The sequence below is a fragment of the Coccidioides posadasii genome, chromosome 5 (assembly GCF_018416015.2).
Source record: "Coccidioides posadasii str. Silveira chromosome 5, complete sequence".
Lineage (NCBI taxonomy): Eukaryota > Fungi > Ascomycota > Eurotiomycetes > Onygenales > Onygenaceae > Coccidioides > Coccidioides posadasii.
This window is the reverse complement of record NC_089411.1, coordinates 730,091-745,402: the sequence shown is the minus strand read 5'-3', so window position 1 is coordinate 745,402 and position 15,312 is coordinate 730,091. Positions and strand designations below refer to the sequence as shown.

Genomic DNA, 15,312 nt, shown 5'->3' with positions numbered 1-15,312 from the left:
CTTAAGGGAGGAGTCACCTCCTAACTATATCCCATATATCCCGAAACATCTACCACCCCTTGGTCCCTATTCGAACGAACAATTGCTTATGGCTTTAGCCCCCCATCCGCCCATCTGAGCTAACCACTCATTTTCTTCCTCTTTTGTTGACCATACAATAGGGATAACCCTCTTCCTCTGTTTAGTGGTGTTCCTCCTGCGGTTTGCAGCATTCTGCTGCGCCCGCGACCGCTGCTTCTTCTTTTGCTCTATCAAATCCCTCACCGCACCCTGAAGTGCATTCCAACTCCACCCATCCCTCTCCAGTCCCAGTTCCACGATGCTCTGATCATTCGGATCGTTAAATCCATCCCAGAACGCCTGCACGACTTTACTTTCGTCACGTCGCCTAGGAAATTTTGCCAGCACGGACCGTCCTAGCTCAAGATAGTTGGATAAAGAGAGCGCGTTTTGCTTTAGGGACCGGATGGGGTCCTCAGGCTTCGTCCCGCGGCTTGGTTGCTTTTGTTGTCCCATTAGAAAATCCTCAGACGGCGGGGCTGATATTGGTGAAATTTGGGTAAAATCAAAGTCAACCATGGGCGCTGGTGATTCTGCAGGAGGCAATGGTAAGGATTCCCGTATCAGTTCCACGGATGGAGGGCGCTCTATGCGACGGAAACGGAAACTAGATGGTGTTTCCGATATCCTCGACAGAGCACGGGTGGGCTTTCGGGCGCGCTTCGGCGCCTTTGGGGATGGTTGAGCGGCAGGCGGTTCTGATAATGTTGAGTATCGCTGTGATGGCAAGCTTCCCGGTGTCCGCTTCGACTTCACTATTGTGCCTATACATTAGCCATATACATATCTCCTCTGCGTCTGAAGCCATGAGAGTGAGAGGGAAATGTAGCGAAATAATGAGCCAGCTCAACCCTACTCACCACACTCTTTTCTCAACTCATCCACTTCCTCCTTTAAACCCCTGACCTCTTCCATTAGCCTGTCCATCAAGCTCCTATTCTCTCGTGTCATGCCCCTCTCCCTCTCCGCCTCTTCTTCCAATCGCTTCCTCTCCTCCCAATCCAATATCCGCTGTTCAACCAACCGCTCCACAGCAGCTTTCACTCCGCTGACATCGTCCCTCAATACATCCATTCCATCTCTCATCTCGCCAGCAGCCTTCTCCAAGCTAACAATTGTTTTATCCACCACGCCGGCCTTTCCATTCAGCCCACATACTTCCTTCTTCGTTTTATCCACGCTCGACTCGAGCGCCGTGATCTGCCCCACGAGAGCCTTGTGCTCGCGGCGAAGTTGATGAGCCCAGAGGAGCGAGGCTGGCAATATACCTGAGCTATCAAGCGTAGGAAGAGACATCTTGAGTGACAGCCGTGCCTGAGGTTACTCTGCAAACGGTGGAAAAGGAGATGGTATAAAAGCAACGGAAAGGTGAGGTAGATGAGAAGAGTCACAGGCGGAGCCATTACCTTTTTGGGAGGATCCTGCTGATGAGGCTCTGTCCGCCCTTTCCGGGAGGAAGACAAGACACGGCCCGTGAGTTTGAGAATGTATCAAGAATAAGTTATATGTGAAAGAAAAACCAGCGTCGCATTTTTAACTCTTATCTATCAAAAACTCGGAAAATCGCAAGCGCACAGGGTTAAAAAAAACAAGACCTCGCCGCCACCCATAAGAAGAACCAGGGCACACTCATCATTTGTGTATGCAAGTGGGTTGGAGGACCTCGTCTCATTTCCCGTGCCGTCATCATTCATGACCAGAACAAAACAGTGAGACAACATGGGAACTGGGCAAATGAAAAGATGAAAAAGGAAAAGAAAAAAAATATATCAGGCAATTTTGGCATGTGCCTATGATCCTTTATCTTTTTCCCACCCTGATCACGTATGCTGTGTGCATGCTTAACCAAGTGAAGAAATAAGAAAGAACCCAAGGCAACGATGAAGACTTACGAAGTCAAGAGATAAAAGTGGAAGATGCAGATTTGAGACACTGGAATGTAGGGAATAAATTGGACAATGACGCCCCTCTGAAAGTGCATACAAATATGAGAGAAACCTGAGAATATTTGGCATCGAAGCGACAGAGATGTACAGGATATATCTCATAAGCTTCCATGCCATTGCACCCAGAAAGAAATACATGCCATAAACAAACCCGCGGTACAACTTTTTAAAGAAACAAGCACTGCCAATATCATCCATTATTAAACCCTAGGTCGTAAACGGGTCTCGTGTCGTGAGCTTGAACAAAGTCTTTCCAACTCCACAGCCTTGGTATACCGATGACACGACAGAGAGTGAAGTTAATCAAATTAAATGAGATCTGCAGACAATTTAGTAAGCATATGTTTCAGAGGTGAGACTGAGAACGGATGTACATACCGGCAACGTTCATGGGCATTTCTTCGATTTGAGTGCTGTAGAACTGCTCGATTTCTCTCATCATACGGACATCATCAGCGGTGACGAAGTTGATAGCGACACCCTTACGACCGAAACGACCACCACGACCAATACGATGGATGTAGTTCTCGCGGTTAGCGGGGAGATCATAGTTGATAACCAAGGAGACTTGCTGAACGTCGATACCACGGGCAAGCAAGTCAGTGGCGATCAAAACACGGGAGGAACCAGAGCGGAACTCCTTCATAATGACGTCACGCTGGTTTTGCTCCATCTCACCGTGCATGGCAGAAACGGTGAAGTCACGAGCAATGAGCTTGTCGGTCAACCAGTCGACCTTTCTCCTGGTGTTGCAGAAGATGACAGCTTGAGTGATGGTGACGGTCTCATAGAGATCGGAAAGAGTGTCGAGTTTCCATTCCTCCTTCTCGACGGCAATGTAGAACTGCTTGATACCTTCGAGGGTAAGTTCGGCCTTCTTGACCAAGATGCGGACTGGGTCACGCATGAATTTGGTGGTTACATCCAACACATCCTGTGGCATAGTGGCAGAGAGCAGGACGACTTGGGTGGACTGAGGCAAAAATTGGAAAATGTCGTAGATTTGCTCAGTGAATCCACGCTGGAGATCCAAGTTAGTCAACCCATCTAGTGGCTGCCGGGAGCAGGGGACATACAGAAAGCATTTCATCAGCCTCGTCGAGGACGAACATCTTCATCTGATCGGTCTTGAGGACACGACGCTGGATCATGTCGTGAACACGGCCGGGGGTGCCGACGACAACTTGGGGGCCGTCATTGAGGGCCTTTATATCTTCGCGGACATTGGTACCACCAATGCAGGCGTGGCACTCAACACTCATGAAATCGCCGATGGCAACGACGACCTTCTGGATTTGCTGAGCAAGCTCACGGGTAGGAGCAAGAATGAGAGCCTGGCAGGCCTTGAGGTTTGTGTCGACCTTCTGGAGAGCAGAGATCGAGAAGGTGGCAGTCTTTCCGGTTCCGGATTGAGCCTGGGCAATGACATCGGAACCTGTAACATGGATAAGCTTTCACGAAGAACTATGAGGGCAGGTAAAGCGCGACGTACCCTTGATAACTGGCATGATAGCGCGCTGCTGGATAGCAGACGGGCGCTCGAAACCATAAGCGTAGACACCTGGATAAAAGAGTTAGCAGCGGTGATAGCCGGCCCCCCAACGTGGGGCTCGCTCTGAGGAACTAGCACACCTCGTAGCAATTCGGCACGAAGGTTCATAGCATCGAAAGAATCGGTGATCTCATCGTAGTTGGATTCGATCTGGTCTAGATAGTTTCAACCAGCAGTGTTAGCCATACTCAGCCCGCGTCGTGGATGCAGTGCGATGCTGGTGAGAGGGAGGGAGGTTGCCACAAGACAACCACAACTGTTCTAAAGCAGTTCAACCAGCAGGTGAAAAATCAGCAGCACTTACTATCTGGGATCTCCTCGAGACCCTTGTCATTAGAAGCCATGATTGCGGTTTAGAATAGAAACGACCACAAGCTCTGTGCTGTGGTCCGATGTGAATGAGGGGTTGTCTTGTTCAAGTAGCGAGGAAGAGCCACCAAGCGATCCTTGTAAGGAACTTCTCGTGGCAGATGAAAAGCGTCCAAGTGGTTAAATACCTGTGCTCTCTGGAAACAGGAGCACTGTACAACTCTAGGTGGTAAACGTGTTCTTCTTGGAAGGGAGAGTTGATGACTAGATGCCAGTTGTTGTGGGAAAGATTTGAAAATCTTGGAGAGCGAGAAATTCTTTTTTTTTTACCTCTTGGGCAGCAGAGGAACGGCACCAGCCGTGAAATTTTTAATCCTTAGCGTCATTCTGATGTTTCGCGTGTGGATGGTGCCGGCATGCTATAACTTAGCATCATCCTTATGTAACCATGGGGTGGGCATCCAACCACTTTGAAGTTTGTCCGCCTGCTGAAAGACAAAAACTGCGAAATTTTTTAATTTTTTTCTTACCAGGATGCCGGGTCTTTTCTGCAAGTTAGAGTGCCAGCGATGGCTATTCTGTCTCTATATGATATATCTCACCTTCGTTGCTGTCTGGTCTGTTACACCCAGAGGGAGTTGCCATAGATCTTGCAAAAAAATCCCCCTTATCCCACCCTTTTCCCTTTCCATATCATTTCATGTGAAATCAATATCCTAAAAAATGTCATGTTATTCTTGACAAAACCAATATCTACACTTCCTAGACCAAAGAATTGCATTATGATAACAGGTTGCCCCAAACTCCTCAGGCCAGAGGTGGAACGTGCCATGGCGTCGATGTCTTGTGAACTGGCTGGCAGAGACACAGTGTTTACAGCTGGATGCAACCTTGCACTGCCCAAATTCATACAGCCTTTACCAGGAATGCACGATGGCTTTATGCTTTTACATCTTCTCTCTCCGTAAAAGATCACTAATAATTTTACAGCCACCTGCCATGATGCAGCAACACATTTCCTGACTGAAACAATGGCTCATCAAAATATGTCTTTTGACTGTCCTATTGCGTAGTCGCAAGCATGGCTGGCCTCGCTGTGAGTGACTTAGACTATCAGTAGTCAAGACAAGCAAATTTTCGCTGCGTACTACCCCACATTGCCATGACTGTGTGTGCTTCAATGGTGCCAAAGGATGGGCGAGCAATTCCTGTATACTAGTTTCATGGCGACCTGTTCGAGAGATAGGTAGTGGAGTAGGTTGGCTGGTCGATTGGGTTTCCTAAACTGCACCATTAATGTTCATTTGGTTGATATTACAGGACATATTTATTGCCCTGTATACTCTGTACATGAGGCCTAAATACAATCATATTTTAATCTGTCCATATAGGTTTTCTATGTAATATTTACTGTGCGCGGCACTAATGTCAAGTCGTGATGCTTCAGAACCAAACCAAAGAAAATTTTGTCCAAACTTTATCGCCAAATTCACGGCCAAACGCAACCAGCATTCTATCACCGAGATGCACCCATTGAGTTCTTCAGGCATATAAACAATGAATGGCGGCGACCCCTCAATATCACAGGCCAACGAGGCCTTTGATAATCCTGAAACAATCCCCTCCCACCCCCTCGGCGTCAAGCCGTCTGGGAACGGACTCACCGCCTCCTATAACCTCCGCTCCTCAATTGGGTATTTCAGCATCCTACCGGATGAACTGATTTCACTTCTGCTTGAATCCTTGGACGTGACGGCGCTGAGAAGCTTAGGAGCAACGTGTAAGGCTCTGCACGCTTTTACTAGGAGCGAAGAGCTGTGGAAGGCAATTTTTATAGAGTACGTTCAATATTTAAGATATCGCTAGAACTGGCCCTGTGTGTTGTGTGTTTTGATTGAAAAGCGTTTTTCTGTTATCATGGTATACATACATATCTGGCAATTCTCTTGGGCATGGCACACGTTACTTTTCAACAAGGGATATTCTCTTCAATTGGGATCGCCACGCAGCTCCGTTTGAACATTGCCTCTCCCCACCCATGTCTGTAGCATGCGATGATATCCGTACTAATAAAGTCCAGGACACCACCTCAAAACTTCACCTGGCGAGGTACATGGCATTCCACATATCTAAACTTGCCAGAATCGAAAGTGGCTTCGCCCGACTGCTCGTATCTCTTTTCAGATGTTCTCCACCGGCCATTCTACTGCGCCCATGTCCCCCTATCGACCTACACTGAGAATATTCCCTCCAGAAACCAGATTTCCCGGCTCAAGGACCTCTCGCCGGCTGAGTTTGAAGAGTCATGGACAGATCGTCCATTCATCCTGACAGAGCCCGTCAAGAGCTGGCCAGCATATAAGAACTGGTCCATCGAGACGCTCCTTAAGCAATATGGTGATGTGCTTTTCCGTGCTGAGGCTGTGGATTGGCCGCTAAGAACATACGTGGACTACATGAACAACAACTCCGACGAAAGCCCGCTGTACCTCTTCGATCGCAGCTTTGTGCAAAAGATGGGCCTTCCTACGCATGGCGAAAGTGCAGCATTCCAACCCCCTGCTTGCTTTGGTGAAGACCTATTCGCGGTCCTGGGTGCTCGACGCCCTGACAAGGAGTGGCTGATCGTCGGCCCTGAAAGAAGCGGGAGTACCTTCCACAAGGACCCCAACGCGACAAGTGCGTGGAACGCGGTGCTCAGCGGGTCGAAATACTGGATCATGTTTCCCAGCTCATCTTCTCTACCGCCCCCGCCAGGTGTGTATGTCTCCGCCGACCAGAGCGAAGTCACCTCGCCGCTCAGCATCGCGGAATGGTTGCTGAACTTCCATGCCGCTGCGCGCAACGTGCACGGATGTGTAGAGGGAATCTGCGGTGAAGGGGAGGTCCTCCATGTGCCTTCTGGATGGTGGCATTTGGTGGTTAATCTAAACCCATGCATCGCCATCACGCAGAATTTCGTTCCGCGGAAGCATCTCGGCGCGGCCCTTGAGTTCTTGAAGTACAAGGCTGACCAGGTGTCTGGGTTCAGAAAGGACGTGCTAGATCCGTATGGAATGTTTGTCGAGAAGATGCGGGAAACACATCCCGATTTACTAGAGAAAGCGATGAAGGAAATGGAGGGCAAAAAGAAGAGAAAATGGGACGAGATCGTCCATGGAAATGGGGATGATGCGACAGAAGCGTCAGCTGGAGCTTTCAGTTTTGGTTTTGGCGACGAGGGAAGTGATGTTGAAGTTCCATGATAGTGAAAAGCCCTCAAATTTTGAGGATTCAAAAAGTATTATAGATACAGCTTCCGTCAGATACTCGATCTCATCCAGCGAGAACATGCACACTCAATACACCCACAGCTTTATGTTTACATTGCCAGCATGTCAAACGAACGTCATTTCTCCTTTGTCAACATCTAGAAAAGCCAGTAAGCGTAGATCAGTGACACGACGCGGACTTTGCTGCCGAGGACGAGCCAAAGGTTAGATAACCCAAAAAAGCGCCGATTCCAACGGAGATCATGACCCAGCCATTATATGTCATAAAAAGGAGCCTATATACGCATTAGCATCTCCCATTCTCAAGCGAAATGGGGCCGGGATAGCAATATACATGATGAAGAAGCTGTAAAAGACCTGCACGCCATAGAGCGAGGCAATGACAATTTTCCTCCTCCGCCCGACGGGTTCACTGGTGTTAACATTCCTTGCTGGAAAAAGGAGTGAGCTTGATTCATCATCGCGATGATGATTTTCTGTCGGGCCATATGCTTCTTCTTAATTCAATTAAGAGTGAATGAGAAGACTTGTCCAAGATATACCATACGCAGGCATACAGCGAACATCGACCAAGAAAATGACATATATGTTGAATATAAAACAAAAATTCGAAGTCAAGTGAACATACCGGACCCCGGGGCCGGAATAGCCCCTTTAACGCCTCTCCCGCATGCACCCTCGTATCTTCTTGTCAACTCCCTGACGGCTTCATATCCCGCAGTCAGGAGGATGACACCGACAAGAGAAAAGAGCAATGAGACGGGACCAGTAACGCGCCACTGGCGGAAGACCAGGCACAGGTTCTTCGTTGACCATGTAAATAGCATCTGTTGTGCAGATGTCAGTCGAATGGCCTCACCGCTGGTCGGGAATGATCGGCTATATCAGCGACAAGGGGGAGTACTCACGTTCATGCTGCACTGGTCATGACCCATGTCCATATCGCCATGGCCGCTGTGATCCATGGTGATCGATTACTCGGAGACAACTGCTTGTAGTTCTTCTATAGAATGCATGGGCTTTCTGTACCCTCTTCGATAGCCCGTGGTTCCTCCTGACGCTGACGGTTCAAGGCTTCATATGACCTTTAATGTTATGACTTTTCAGGCCTGTTACACCTGTGCACGTGACCATGCAGCTGGTTTCGCGTCGGGTTTCTGCGAATCTAGTTACGTTTATGACTGTGAGGTAGGTAAAGGGAAATTCATCGGAAAGGCAATTGACAATGCCTTCTCTGTATATAAATCGTAGGGAAAAGTGGCGAACAACACGCTGTCGTATCGACCGTTCAACTTGATATGTACACCTCCCGAATAGTAAATTACCATTCTGATTCCATTGTAGAATGGAATAAAGTAGTCCCGAAAGGGCGTTTGGTTTAGTGGTATAACATATCTTTCGCATAGATAGGGTCGCCGGTTCGATTCCGGCAACGTCCATTTTTTTTTTTTAACCGCTTGGCAGGTCCGAGGCGCCTCCTGTTCTCCCCAAAGAGATAAACACTATTAATTCCGTACTCATTACCGCGTATTGAACTCTTGAGTGACAAAGGGGTGTGACTGGCGTAAGTACCTGGGCAAAAGGCGACCAACAAAGGAACCCTCTACCGCCGTCGGTGAATTGGCGACAATGCAAACAAAGCAAACAGCATGATATCGGACTCCCGCGAAAGCTCCCAACGGCTTGCCGGACGACCACTCAATCCCGATCGAAAACAACGGCTGAGTTTCCTTTTCACCTTTGAAAGTCAGCACTATCTCCCACATCCCGCAAGGTAGCGACAGGCCAATGACAGAGAACGTCCCTCCGTCCACCGCGCCCTCCGCGCCTGGCACAACCGCCGCGACTGGGCCAGGTGCAGCAGGCCAAGCTCCTCCGACGCGCGGAGTACCATATTACGAGAAACTACGCAAAGAATTACGTGACACGCTCCAGAAGAAGAGGTTACTTGACAGAAATCTCGTACGTCTGCCTTCTCTCCACTTTCAACCGGCAGTTTTGGCCATCTATCACAACCTAGCCCATCCCGTCTCCTTTACCCCGACATTATGAAATATAACCTCAAGCTAACCTATACCCAAATTCAATGCAATAGGCAACCCTAGAAGAATCAATCTACCGCTTCGAGCAATCCTACCTCGAAGAAACCGGCGCCGGAAATATAATCAAGGGTTTTGACAACTACATCAAAGGTTCCGCAGGGGCGTCCTCACTCGGCGCTGCAGGTGGACTTGGCTCCTCCTTCGCGGGTGGCACCTCTGGAGCGGGCAGCGGAGGGCCCACAACGAGAAGGAAAGCACAAGTGTCAGATCTAGACAGGGTGTTCTCCCGGAGTTCAGCGAGTTTCATGAGGGTGAGCTATCTTCCCCCCAAACCGCTACACAACATGCAACCGTGGAGATTAAAAAAAAAAAATCTCGTGCTAACTCTTGGATAATCGCAGGACTCTCCCGCTCCTTCAAGCGCACACACCACGCCTTCCCATGCCCCTACACCAACCTACTCCGGCTCCAGCGGCAAAGCCGACAGAGACGCCAAAGATTCATCTGCGCCAAACAGCGTGAAGGGCGCGGCGAGCAAAAACAAAAAGAAATCTGCCGGAGCCGCTCGCGAGAGAGAAGATGACGATGATGGTGGGGAGACGAAACCACCCGTGAAACGGCTGAAAATTACATATGGCAGGGGAGACTGAAAGGGAGAATGGCACGGGGCGGTTTTATGGTCGTTTCTCAGCTTTGCGACAATGACCCTGAGCAATAGACTCGCTGATTCTGTCTGTGGAATCTATCCTAGAGGATCTGGATTGAGCTTTTATGTCGTACTTGTTTAAAGGTTGCATAAGCGATGGTTGGTCTCGGGGAGTTCTATCGGTTGGTAGTTGCGGCGCAACAGTGTTGTTATTATATATGTGGTGAGGTGAGCGTTTTCTTTTTTCTTTTTTCTTTTGTCTTTCAAACATGATCGGTCGAGTAAAGCCCTATATTGGATTCCGACATTATAAAGTATAGATACCTATTATGAGCTGTATGTACTATACATACATACATACGTCCTATATGTCATGACATTAAATAGTTCCGGGTTTGGTAGCGAAACGTCACTAGAACGGTTCCATTTCAAAGACCACCAAGACCCCCAAGCAGGAAAAAGAACAGAGCAGCCATTAAATATACAACAATATGAATAAACGCGAAAATTAACCTACCTTATATGACCCGAACAGCCTTCGGCCATGCTGATCAAAGCTGTAATCGATAGGTAGCAACCTCGAACGGCCTCAACTCGATATCAATCTTCAACCCATCTTGAGCTTTGTCGATATGCAAAGTTTCTAGGTCATCCTCTAGAACATTGCATTTGTACGCTTTTCGGATGGGTAATTTCACCCCAAGAGTGCCGCGACTCTTGCCTCCCATCGAATCATAGATTCGGAGAATAATGCTCTTGCCTGGCCGTTGCTCAAGCTCGCCCCGAGACACGTCTTGATCGTCTTCGCCACGCTTGACCGTATCCAGTATCAGATTAGGCGAGCCGGTAAGCTGGATGGCCTTGAAAAGATCGTCGGCTTCTTTTCCCGAGAATGCTTGCACAATCAAGGGGTTGTTGAAGTTGTAGCCAGCCCTGACAGTGCGATAATCAAGAGAGCCAGAATGAGGCATAATTGCATAGCGAATATGGTGGCGGCCGATATCCGCGTTGGCGTCGGGAGCCTTGGGAGCACGAAGGAGGGACAGGCGCATCAGGTTTCCGGCCGTGGCAAAACCGTACTTGGAGTCGTTCAATATAGAGACTCCGTAGTCGCTCTCAGACAAATCTGCCCATTTATGGCAGCAAACTTCGAATTTCGCCATGTCCCAGCTAAAAAAAAAAAAAAAAAAAAAAGAAAAGATGGCAATAAGAGTCTGAACCACACGCTAAAAGGGGGGGCACATCTTACCTTGTATTATAATGTGTTGGTCGCTTGGTGACCGCGAACTGCGTTTCATACGACGCTTCTGTATTCACAATGTCCACGGGAAATTCGACTTTGAGGAATTTCATGCTTTCATGCCACTCAACCTCGCAATCCATTTCAACATACGCGGGGAGATCTCCAACTGCCTCCTTTAGACTGATCGTGGTTTTAATCCAGCTTTCATTGCTGATCTTTGTTTCCGTGACCACGCTCACTCTATGGGGTCCAGTTTCTCCAATGCTGGTGGTCTCTGACTGCAGCTCCTTGCGGGATTCAATATGGTATACCTCGACGTCCCATGCTTGCCAGTAGAGCGGCTTGTCGTCAAAGATGACATACTGATTCGCTTTTCCACCCTTGGAAACGACCTCCCTATTGGCCTTGCGATCGAACAGCGACGTAATAACTCCGTTAGTCACCCGCAAAGTAAGTGCATCGTTCTGGAGTTGGAACACGCCTGGTTCGACCTCTTTCACACTAAGGGATGTACTCTGGGAAGAGCTCAGCGGCTCTGCAGATACCACACCGGTACTTCCTCTAACCAGGGCATATTGCGGCGTGGCAGCAGCGGATTTCGGCTGGTCGATTGGCACAATTTCGGATCTATCCCAGGGTAAGGTGTTGATCGCTATCAGCTTCTGATTTGTGCTCTGCTCCGGAACAAAGCCGAGAACCCGCATCGCTTCCTCCTTCAGCCTACGGGCGGTTGCGAATACTTCTGCGTAGATCTTGTCCGAATCATCATAGCACATCTCGATCGAACTTCCCGGGAGACAATCGTGGAACTGGCATAGCAACACTGACTCCCACATATCATCCACTTCTTTCTTCGGGTACTTGTAGTTGGAACTTTTAAGAGTAGCAAGAGTTGCCAGAAGTTCGAGATCACGGAGGACAAATTCTGATTTGCGATTATTGCGCTTATTGTTCGCTTGGGTGGTGTATGTACCGCGGTGCAGCTCGAAATACAATTCACCGTACCAGGTAACGAAATCGGTTCCCTTGGCCGCTTTCTGTTCGAGCTGGGCGAAAAAGTCATCGACTGAACCGCCCATGGTAACTCGTGGAAGCAGGCCGACCTTGTCGCTGAGACCACGAAGACGTCGAAGCTTCTCGATGTGCTCAGGGGTAGGGCCACCGCCGCCGTCTCCCTTTCCAAACACTAGAAGGGAGGTATTATCCTGGTCCATTGATTTATGCTGTGTGACGCTGCGTTTGACGTCTCCAAAGTGAGCATCGGAGGTGTATGTCTCTGCGGGCGTCATGTGGCAAAGAACCTGGGTGCCATCGGGGGAAACCCAGTTGAATGTCGTGTGCGGGAAGTTATTGATGTTATTCCAGCTCAGCTTCTGCGTGAAGAAACGGCTCATTCCCGCCAACCGACACAATTGAGGGAGCTGTGAAGAGTAGCCGAATGTATCGGGAAGCCAGAAGGTCGAGCATCGTTCGCCGAAACGGCTTTCGAAATACCGCTGCCCGTACAAGAATTGGCGGACCAGAGACTCGCCGCTAGGGAGGTTGGTATCGTGCTCTACCCAGCTGCCCCCGATCGGCTGGAAGTGGCCCTTCTTGACCCAGCTTTTAACCCTGTCGAAGGCATACGGGTAGTCTTCTTCCAGCCACTTGAACTGCTGTGCTTGGGAGCAGCAAAAGCGAAATTCAGGGTATCGTTCCATCAGGTCACACTGGGTGGACCAGGACCTGGCTACTTTCCGCTTTGTCTCGGCGAACGGCCAGAGCCAACAAGAATCGATATGGCAGTGTCCAATACCGAAGACAATGGGCTTTCCCTCGGTCTTGTAAACGTCCGGAGAGTTGACGAGGGTGCCTATATACTGTTCGGCAATTTTGCGAGCGGCCTTGATGGACTCCTGACTCCCATTTCCGGCAATGAATGCATCCATCATGGCATTTCCGATGCGCAGCGCTTCATGAGACTGCCACGAGTCACCTGGAAACTCTCTTGCAGCATCTACATGCCCAACTCCCCTTTAGTGGAAAAAGGCCCCATTTGAATACACAAAGTGAATGTAGCTCACCTCCGATCATCCAGAAATCATAATATAATGCGCGAGCTTCGAGATTGACAGCAGTAATTCTTGCGGTGTTAAGACGGTAGTACCTGTTTGGGTTTGGCGGCTGGATGATATCCCCGTCAGCATTTCCAAACAAGCCATTGCAGGCCATCTCAATGTAAAACGTGTGCTGTTTCCCGTCTCTGAAGCTGTCTGGTAAGATCCATTCAATTCTGTCACCACCGGTCAGGCCCTGCAGGGGATGACCGTCTTCGGACCAGACCATGCCCTCGTTACCGGCGTCCCAATGAAACTCCAGACGTTCCTTTGCGGTCAGGCTGGGGGGCACTGTCAGCTGGATCTTAAACCAATGAGTCGACCAGCTCGGACCGAAGACTTCGCCTCGCTTCGTGGGTTTGAACTGCTTGGAAACGACATCCTTGAAGGGCGGCCTCTGCAAGTCTGGAACGGAGTAGACGGAGAGCTTGACATGTTGCTCATCATCGACAATAGCCTCGTGATACTTGCTAAAGGCCGGAGAAGGCACAAGCAATTGCGAGGGCCTTGGTTAGCTGTGTGATTCTTTCTTTCTTACTCTCTCTCTCTCACACACACACACACACACGCACACTCTCTTCGCTCTCGCTCCAGCTGATCAGAGTGGCAGACTGGATGATGGAAGAGGACAAGAACAAAATGAGATGAAGAATTCTAGATGACGTACGCGACCAGATTGTGCCCCTGGTACTGCCCCGTTGCTGTGAACTGGCGGAGGCGGTCCTTGTAGATGCTGGTGATCTTCTGGCCGACGGGCTTCTCCGCGAAGGTTGGGTAGTTGCTCGGAGCTCCTCTCGGGGCTTCCCCACCCATAGTTGCGGCAGTACGGAGTGAAGAGGGGCTTCTTTTCTCGGTGGTGATCTCAACAATGTTATAGAAGCAACGGGGGCTGTTTCCTCCAATTGACCGAGTGAGTGTCTGTCAGGCTGCCAGAGCGTAAGAAGGGGAGAGGGAAGCGGCAAGGTTTATATAGTTTTTATGCGTTCTGGAAAAAAAAAAAAAATGTTGGACGGTCGAAAAGCGGGGTCAGGTTTGCTCGCGTTGCGGATTCTCTAACGTCAAAAGACTCTCCGTCGTCCAGCCATCCCGGCACGGACAGGGGCAGAAATGGGTGTCTCGAGACTGGCAGCCAGACGCATCAGCTGCAGCAATCAGCAGAGGCTGTCCAGCCCGTCCCTTGCATGCCATCCATTCCGGTCCGGTCCAGGCGTGAGAGTCAATTAAATGGGGATGGATGCCCAAAAACGGGGGGTTCCTCCTACGTCCACCACTGCTCTTCCCCCCCGTCTGCTATTTTTTGAGAGCCGGTTAGCTGCTCCGTAACCCTACAGGCCGTTGTGAGGCTGATCTACGTGACGTGCCTGGGGTCGTGGTGGGGATTCCAAAACCCCCGGACACTTCATCATCTGGACCCATCGCGGTTGAAGCCAGAGCCACTTTTAGTCTTTTCTGGTGCTAGAGTGGTTGGAGCTCCAAATCCCTCCTCCCACACCCCCGTCCAGACCCTCAGTGCAGGATTTATCCCTGGGCGCTTTCGCGTGTGGCTCTACGTATGATCAGGCACACGAGACAGAAAAATTTCTCCCACGGTCACTCGGCACTTCATGGACAACGGCATCTCGAGTTCGCATGAAGATGATTTAACTTGCTTAACCATGTCGGTCGTGACTTACGATCGGCTCTTGGAACCGTCGGATGGCAAGACCCGGGACAGTTTCAACTGATCACCGGAACAGAAGAGTTACGACTCGTTAAAATTGATCAAAGCAGGGGAAAAGGGGGGTCTTTGGTGCCATCTACTCTGTACTCTGTATAGTTCGGTAGGTTTCCAACCGACCAACCGGCGGAGACAAGACACCTTGCGAACAGGAAGATCCCCTTGTATGGACAACCAACCTTGTCGTGCAGTTTCCAGGCATGTTCCACCTGGTACTGCCCAGGACAGTGACCTCAACGTGACTTGTTTGCCATCGAGTATGTCTTGTGCAACAGGGAAAAAACGAGCACATGAATCATAAATTCCTGAGGCTGGTCGAGATCCCCTCTTTGGTTTTTTTTCTTTTTTTCTTTTTTTTTTTTTTTTTTTTTTTTTTTTTTTTTTTTTTTTTTTTTTTTTTCTTTTTTAAAAGGTAACAAACAAGCGCTG

General features: G+C 49.4%; 6 protein-coding genes and 1 non-coding gene across 7 annotated transcripts; 3 read left to right on the top strand and 4 right to left on the bottom strand.

Moving 5' to 3' along the window:
• Positions 1 to 6: 6 nt before the first annotated feature.
• D8B26_008222 (uncharacterized protein) lies at positions 7 to 1,356 on the bottom strand (the record flags this gene model as incomplete). The annotated part of the gene is made up of 2 exons (XM_003067997.2): positions 7 to 815; positions 921 to 1,356. 2 exons carry the CDS (start codon positions 1,354 to 1,356, stop codon positions 67 to 69), a joined length of 1,185 nt encoding a protein of 394 aa, XP_003068043.1. The 3' UTR covers positions 7 to 66.
• TIF1 (translation initiation factor eIF4A) lies at positions 742 to 4,156 on the bottom strand. The gene is made up of 7 exons (XM_003067996.2): positions 3,863 to 4,156; positions 3,639 to 3,713; positions 3,499 to 3,567; positions 3,083 to 3,441; positions 2,385 to 3,027; positions 921 to 2,325; positions 742 to 815 (listed from the first exon to the last, which is right to left on the bottom strand). The coding sequence occupies exons 1-6, from the start codon at positions 3,900 to 3,902 to the stop codon at positions 2,315 to 2,317; spliced, it is 1,197 nt and encodes a 398-aa protein (XP_003068042.1). The 5' UTR covers positions 3,903 to 4,156; the 3' UTR covers positions 742 to 815; positions 921 to 2,314.
• A 1,268-nt stretch (positions 4,157 to 5,424) lies between these two features.
• On the top strand, positions 5,425 to 7,112 carry D8B26_008220 (uncharacterized protein; the record flags this gene model as incomplete). Its single annotated transcript, XM_003067995.2, has 2 exons — positions 5,425 to 5,705; positions 5,948 to 7,112. 2 exons carry the CDS (start codon positions 5,425 to 5,427, stop codon positions 7,110 to 7,112), a joined length of 1,446 nt encoding a protein of 481 aa, XP_003068041.2.
• D8B26_008219 (uncharacterized protein) lies at positions 6,695 to 8,104 on the bottom strand (the record flags this gene model as incomplete). The annotated part of the gene is made up of 4 exons (XM_003067994.2): positions 6,695 to 7,414; positions 7,474 to 7,636; positions 7,768 to 7,966; positions 8,048 to 8,104. 4 exons carry the CDS (start codon positions 8,102 to 8,104, stop codon positions 7,300 to 7,302), a joined length of 534 nt encoding a protein of 177 aa, XP_003068040.1. The 3' UTR covers positions 6,695 to 7,299.
• A 402-nt stretch (positions 8,105 to 8,506) lies between these two features.
• On the top strand, positions 8,507 to 8,578 carry D8B26_008218. The gene has a single exon. It is a non-coding gene; the product is annotated as a tRNA-Ala (tRNA).
• Positions 8,579 to 8,902: 324 nt separating this feature from the next.
• D8B26_008217 (uncharacterized protein) lies at positions 8,903 to 9,907 on the top strand. The gene is made up of 3 exons (XM_003067993.2): positions 8,903 to 9,101; positions 9,235 to 9,492; positions 9,583 to 9,907. The coding sequence occupies exons 1-3, from the start codon at positions 8,928 to 8,930 to the stop codon at positions 9,829 to 9,831; spliced, it is 681 nt and encodes a 226-aa protein (XP_003068039.1). The 5' UTR covers positions 8,903 to 8,927; the 3' UTR covers positions 9,832 to 9,907.
• Positions 9,908 to 10,216: 309 nt separating this feature from the next.
• Positions 10,217 to 14,110, bottom strand: AMS1 (Glycoside hydrolase, 38 vacuolar alpha mannosidase). Its single transcript, XM_003067992.2, has 4 exons — positions 13,834 to 14,110; positions 13,134 to 13,636; positions 11,077 to 13,066; positions 10,217 to 10,997 (listed from the first exon to the last, which is right to left on the bottom strand). The coding sequence occupies exons 1-4, from the start codon at positions 13,977 to 13,979 to the stop codon at positions 10,379 to 10,381; spliced, it is 3,258 nt and encodes a 1,085-aa protein (XP_003068038.2). The 5' UTR covers positions 13,980 to 14,110; the 3' UTR covers positions 10,217 to 10,378.
• Between the last annotated feature and the right edge of the window lie 1,202 nt (positions 14,111 to 15,312).

Excerpts from the sequence above, each read along its gene's own strand:
- TIF1 (XM_003067996.2), bottom strand. The coding sequence starts at position 3,902 with ATGGCTTCTAATGACAAGGGTCTCGAGGAGATCCCAGATA. Across the intron at positions 3,714-3,862 it reads TCTCGAGGAGATCCCAGATA|ACCAGATCGAATCCAACTAC; the intron begins GTAAGTGCTGCT and ends GAAACTATCTAG. Across the intron at positions 3,442-3,498 it reads TATCATGCCAGTTATCAAGG|GTTCCGATGTCATTGCCCAG; the intron begins GTACGTCGCGCT and ends TCCATGTTACAG.
- D8B26_008217 (XM_003067993.2), top strand. The coding sequence starts at position 8,928 with ATGACAGAGAACGTCCCTCCGTCCACCGCGCCCTCCGCGCCTGGCACA. Across the intron at positions 9,102-9,234 it reads GGTTACTTGACAGAAATCTC|GCAACCCTAGAAGAATCAAT; the intron begins GTACGTCTGCCT and ends TCAATGCAATAG. Across the intron at positions 9,493-9,582 it reads GTTCAGCGAGTTTCATGAGG|GACTCTCCCGCTCCTTCAAG; the intron begins GTGAGCTATCTT and ends GGATAATCGCAG.
- AMS1 (XM_003067992.2), bottom strand. The coding sequence starts at position 13,979 with ATGGGTGGGGAAGCCCCGAGAGGAGCTCCGAGCAACTACCCAACCTTC. Across the intron at positions 13,637-13,833 it reads CAGGGGCACAATCTGGTCGC|CAAGTATCACGAGGCTATTG; the intron begins GTACGTCATCTA and ends TCCGGCCTTTAG. Across the intron at positions 13,067-13,133 it reads TGATTTCTGGATGATCGGAG|ATGCTGCAAGAGAGTTTCCA; the intron begins GTGAGCTACATT and ends TTGGGCATGTAG.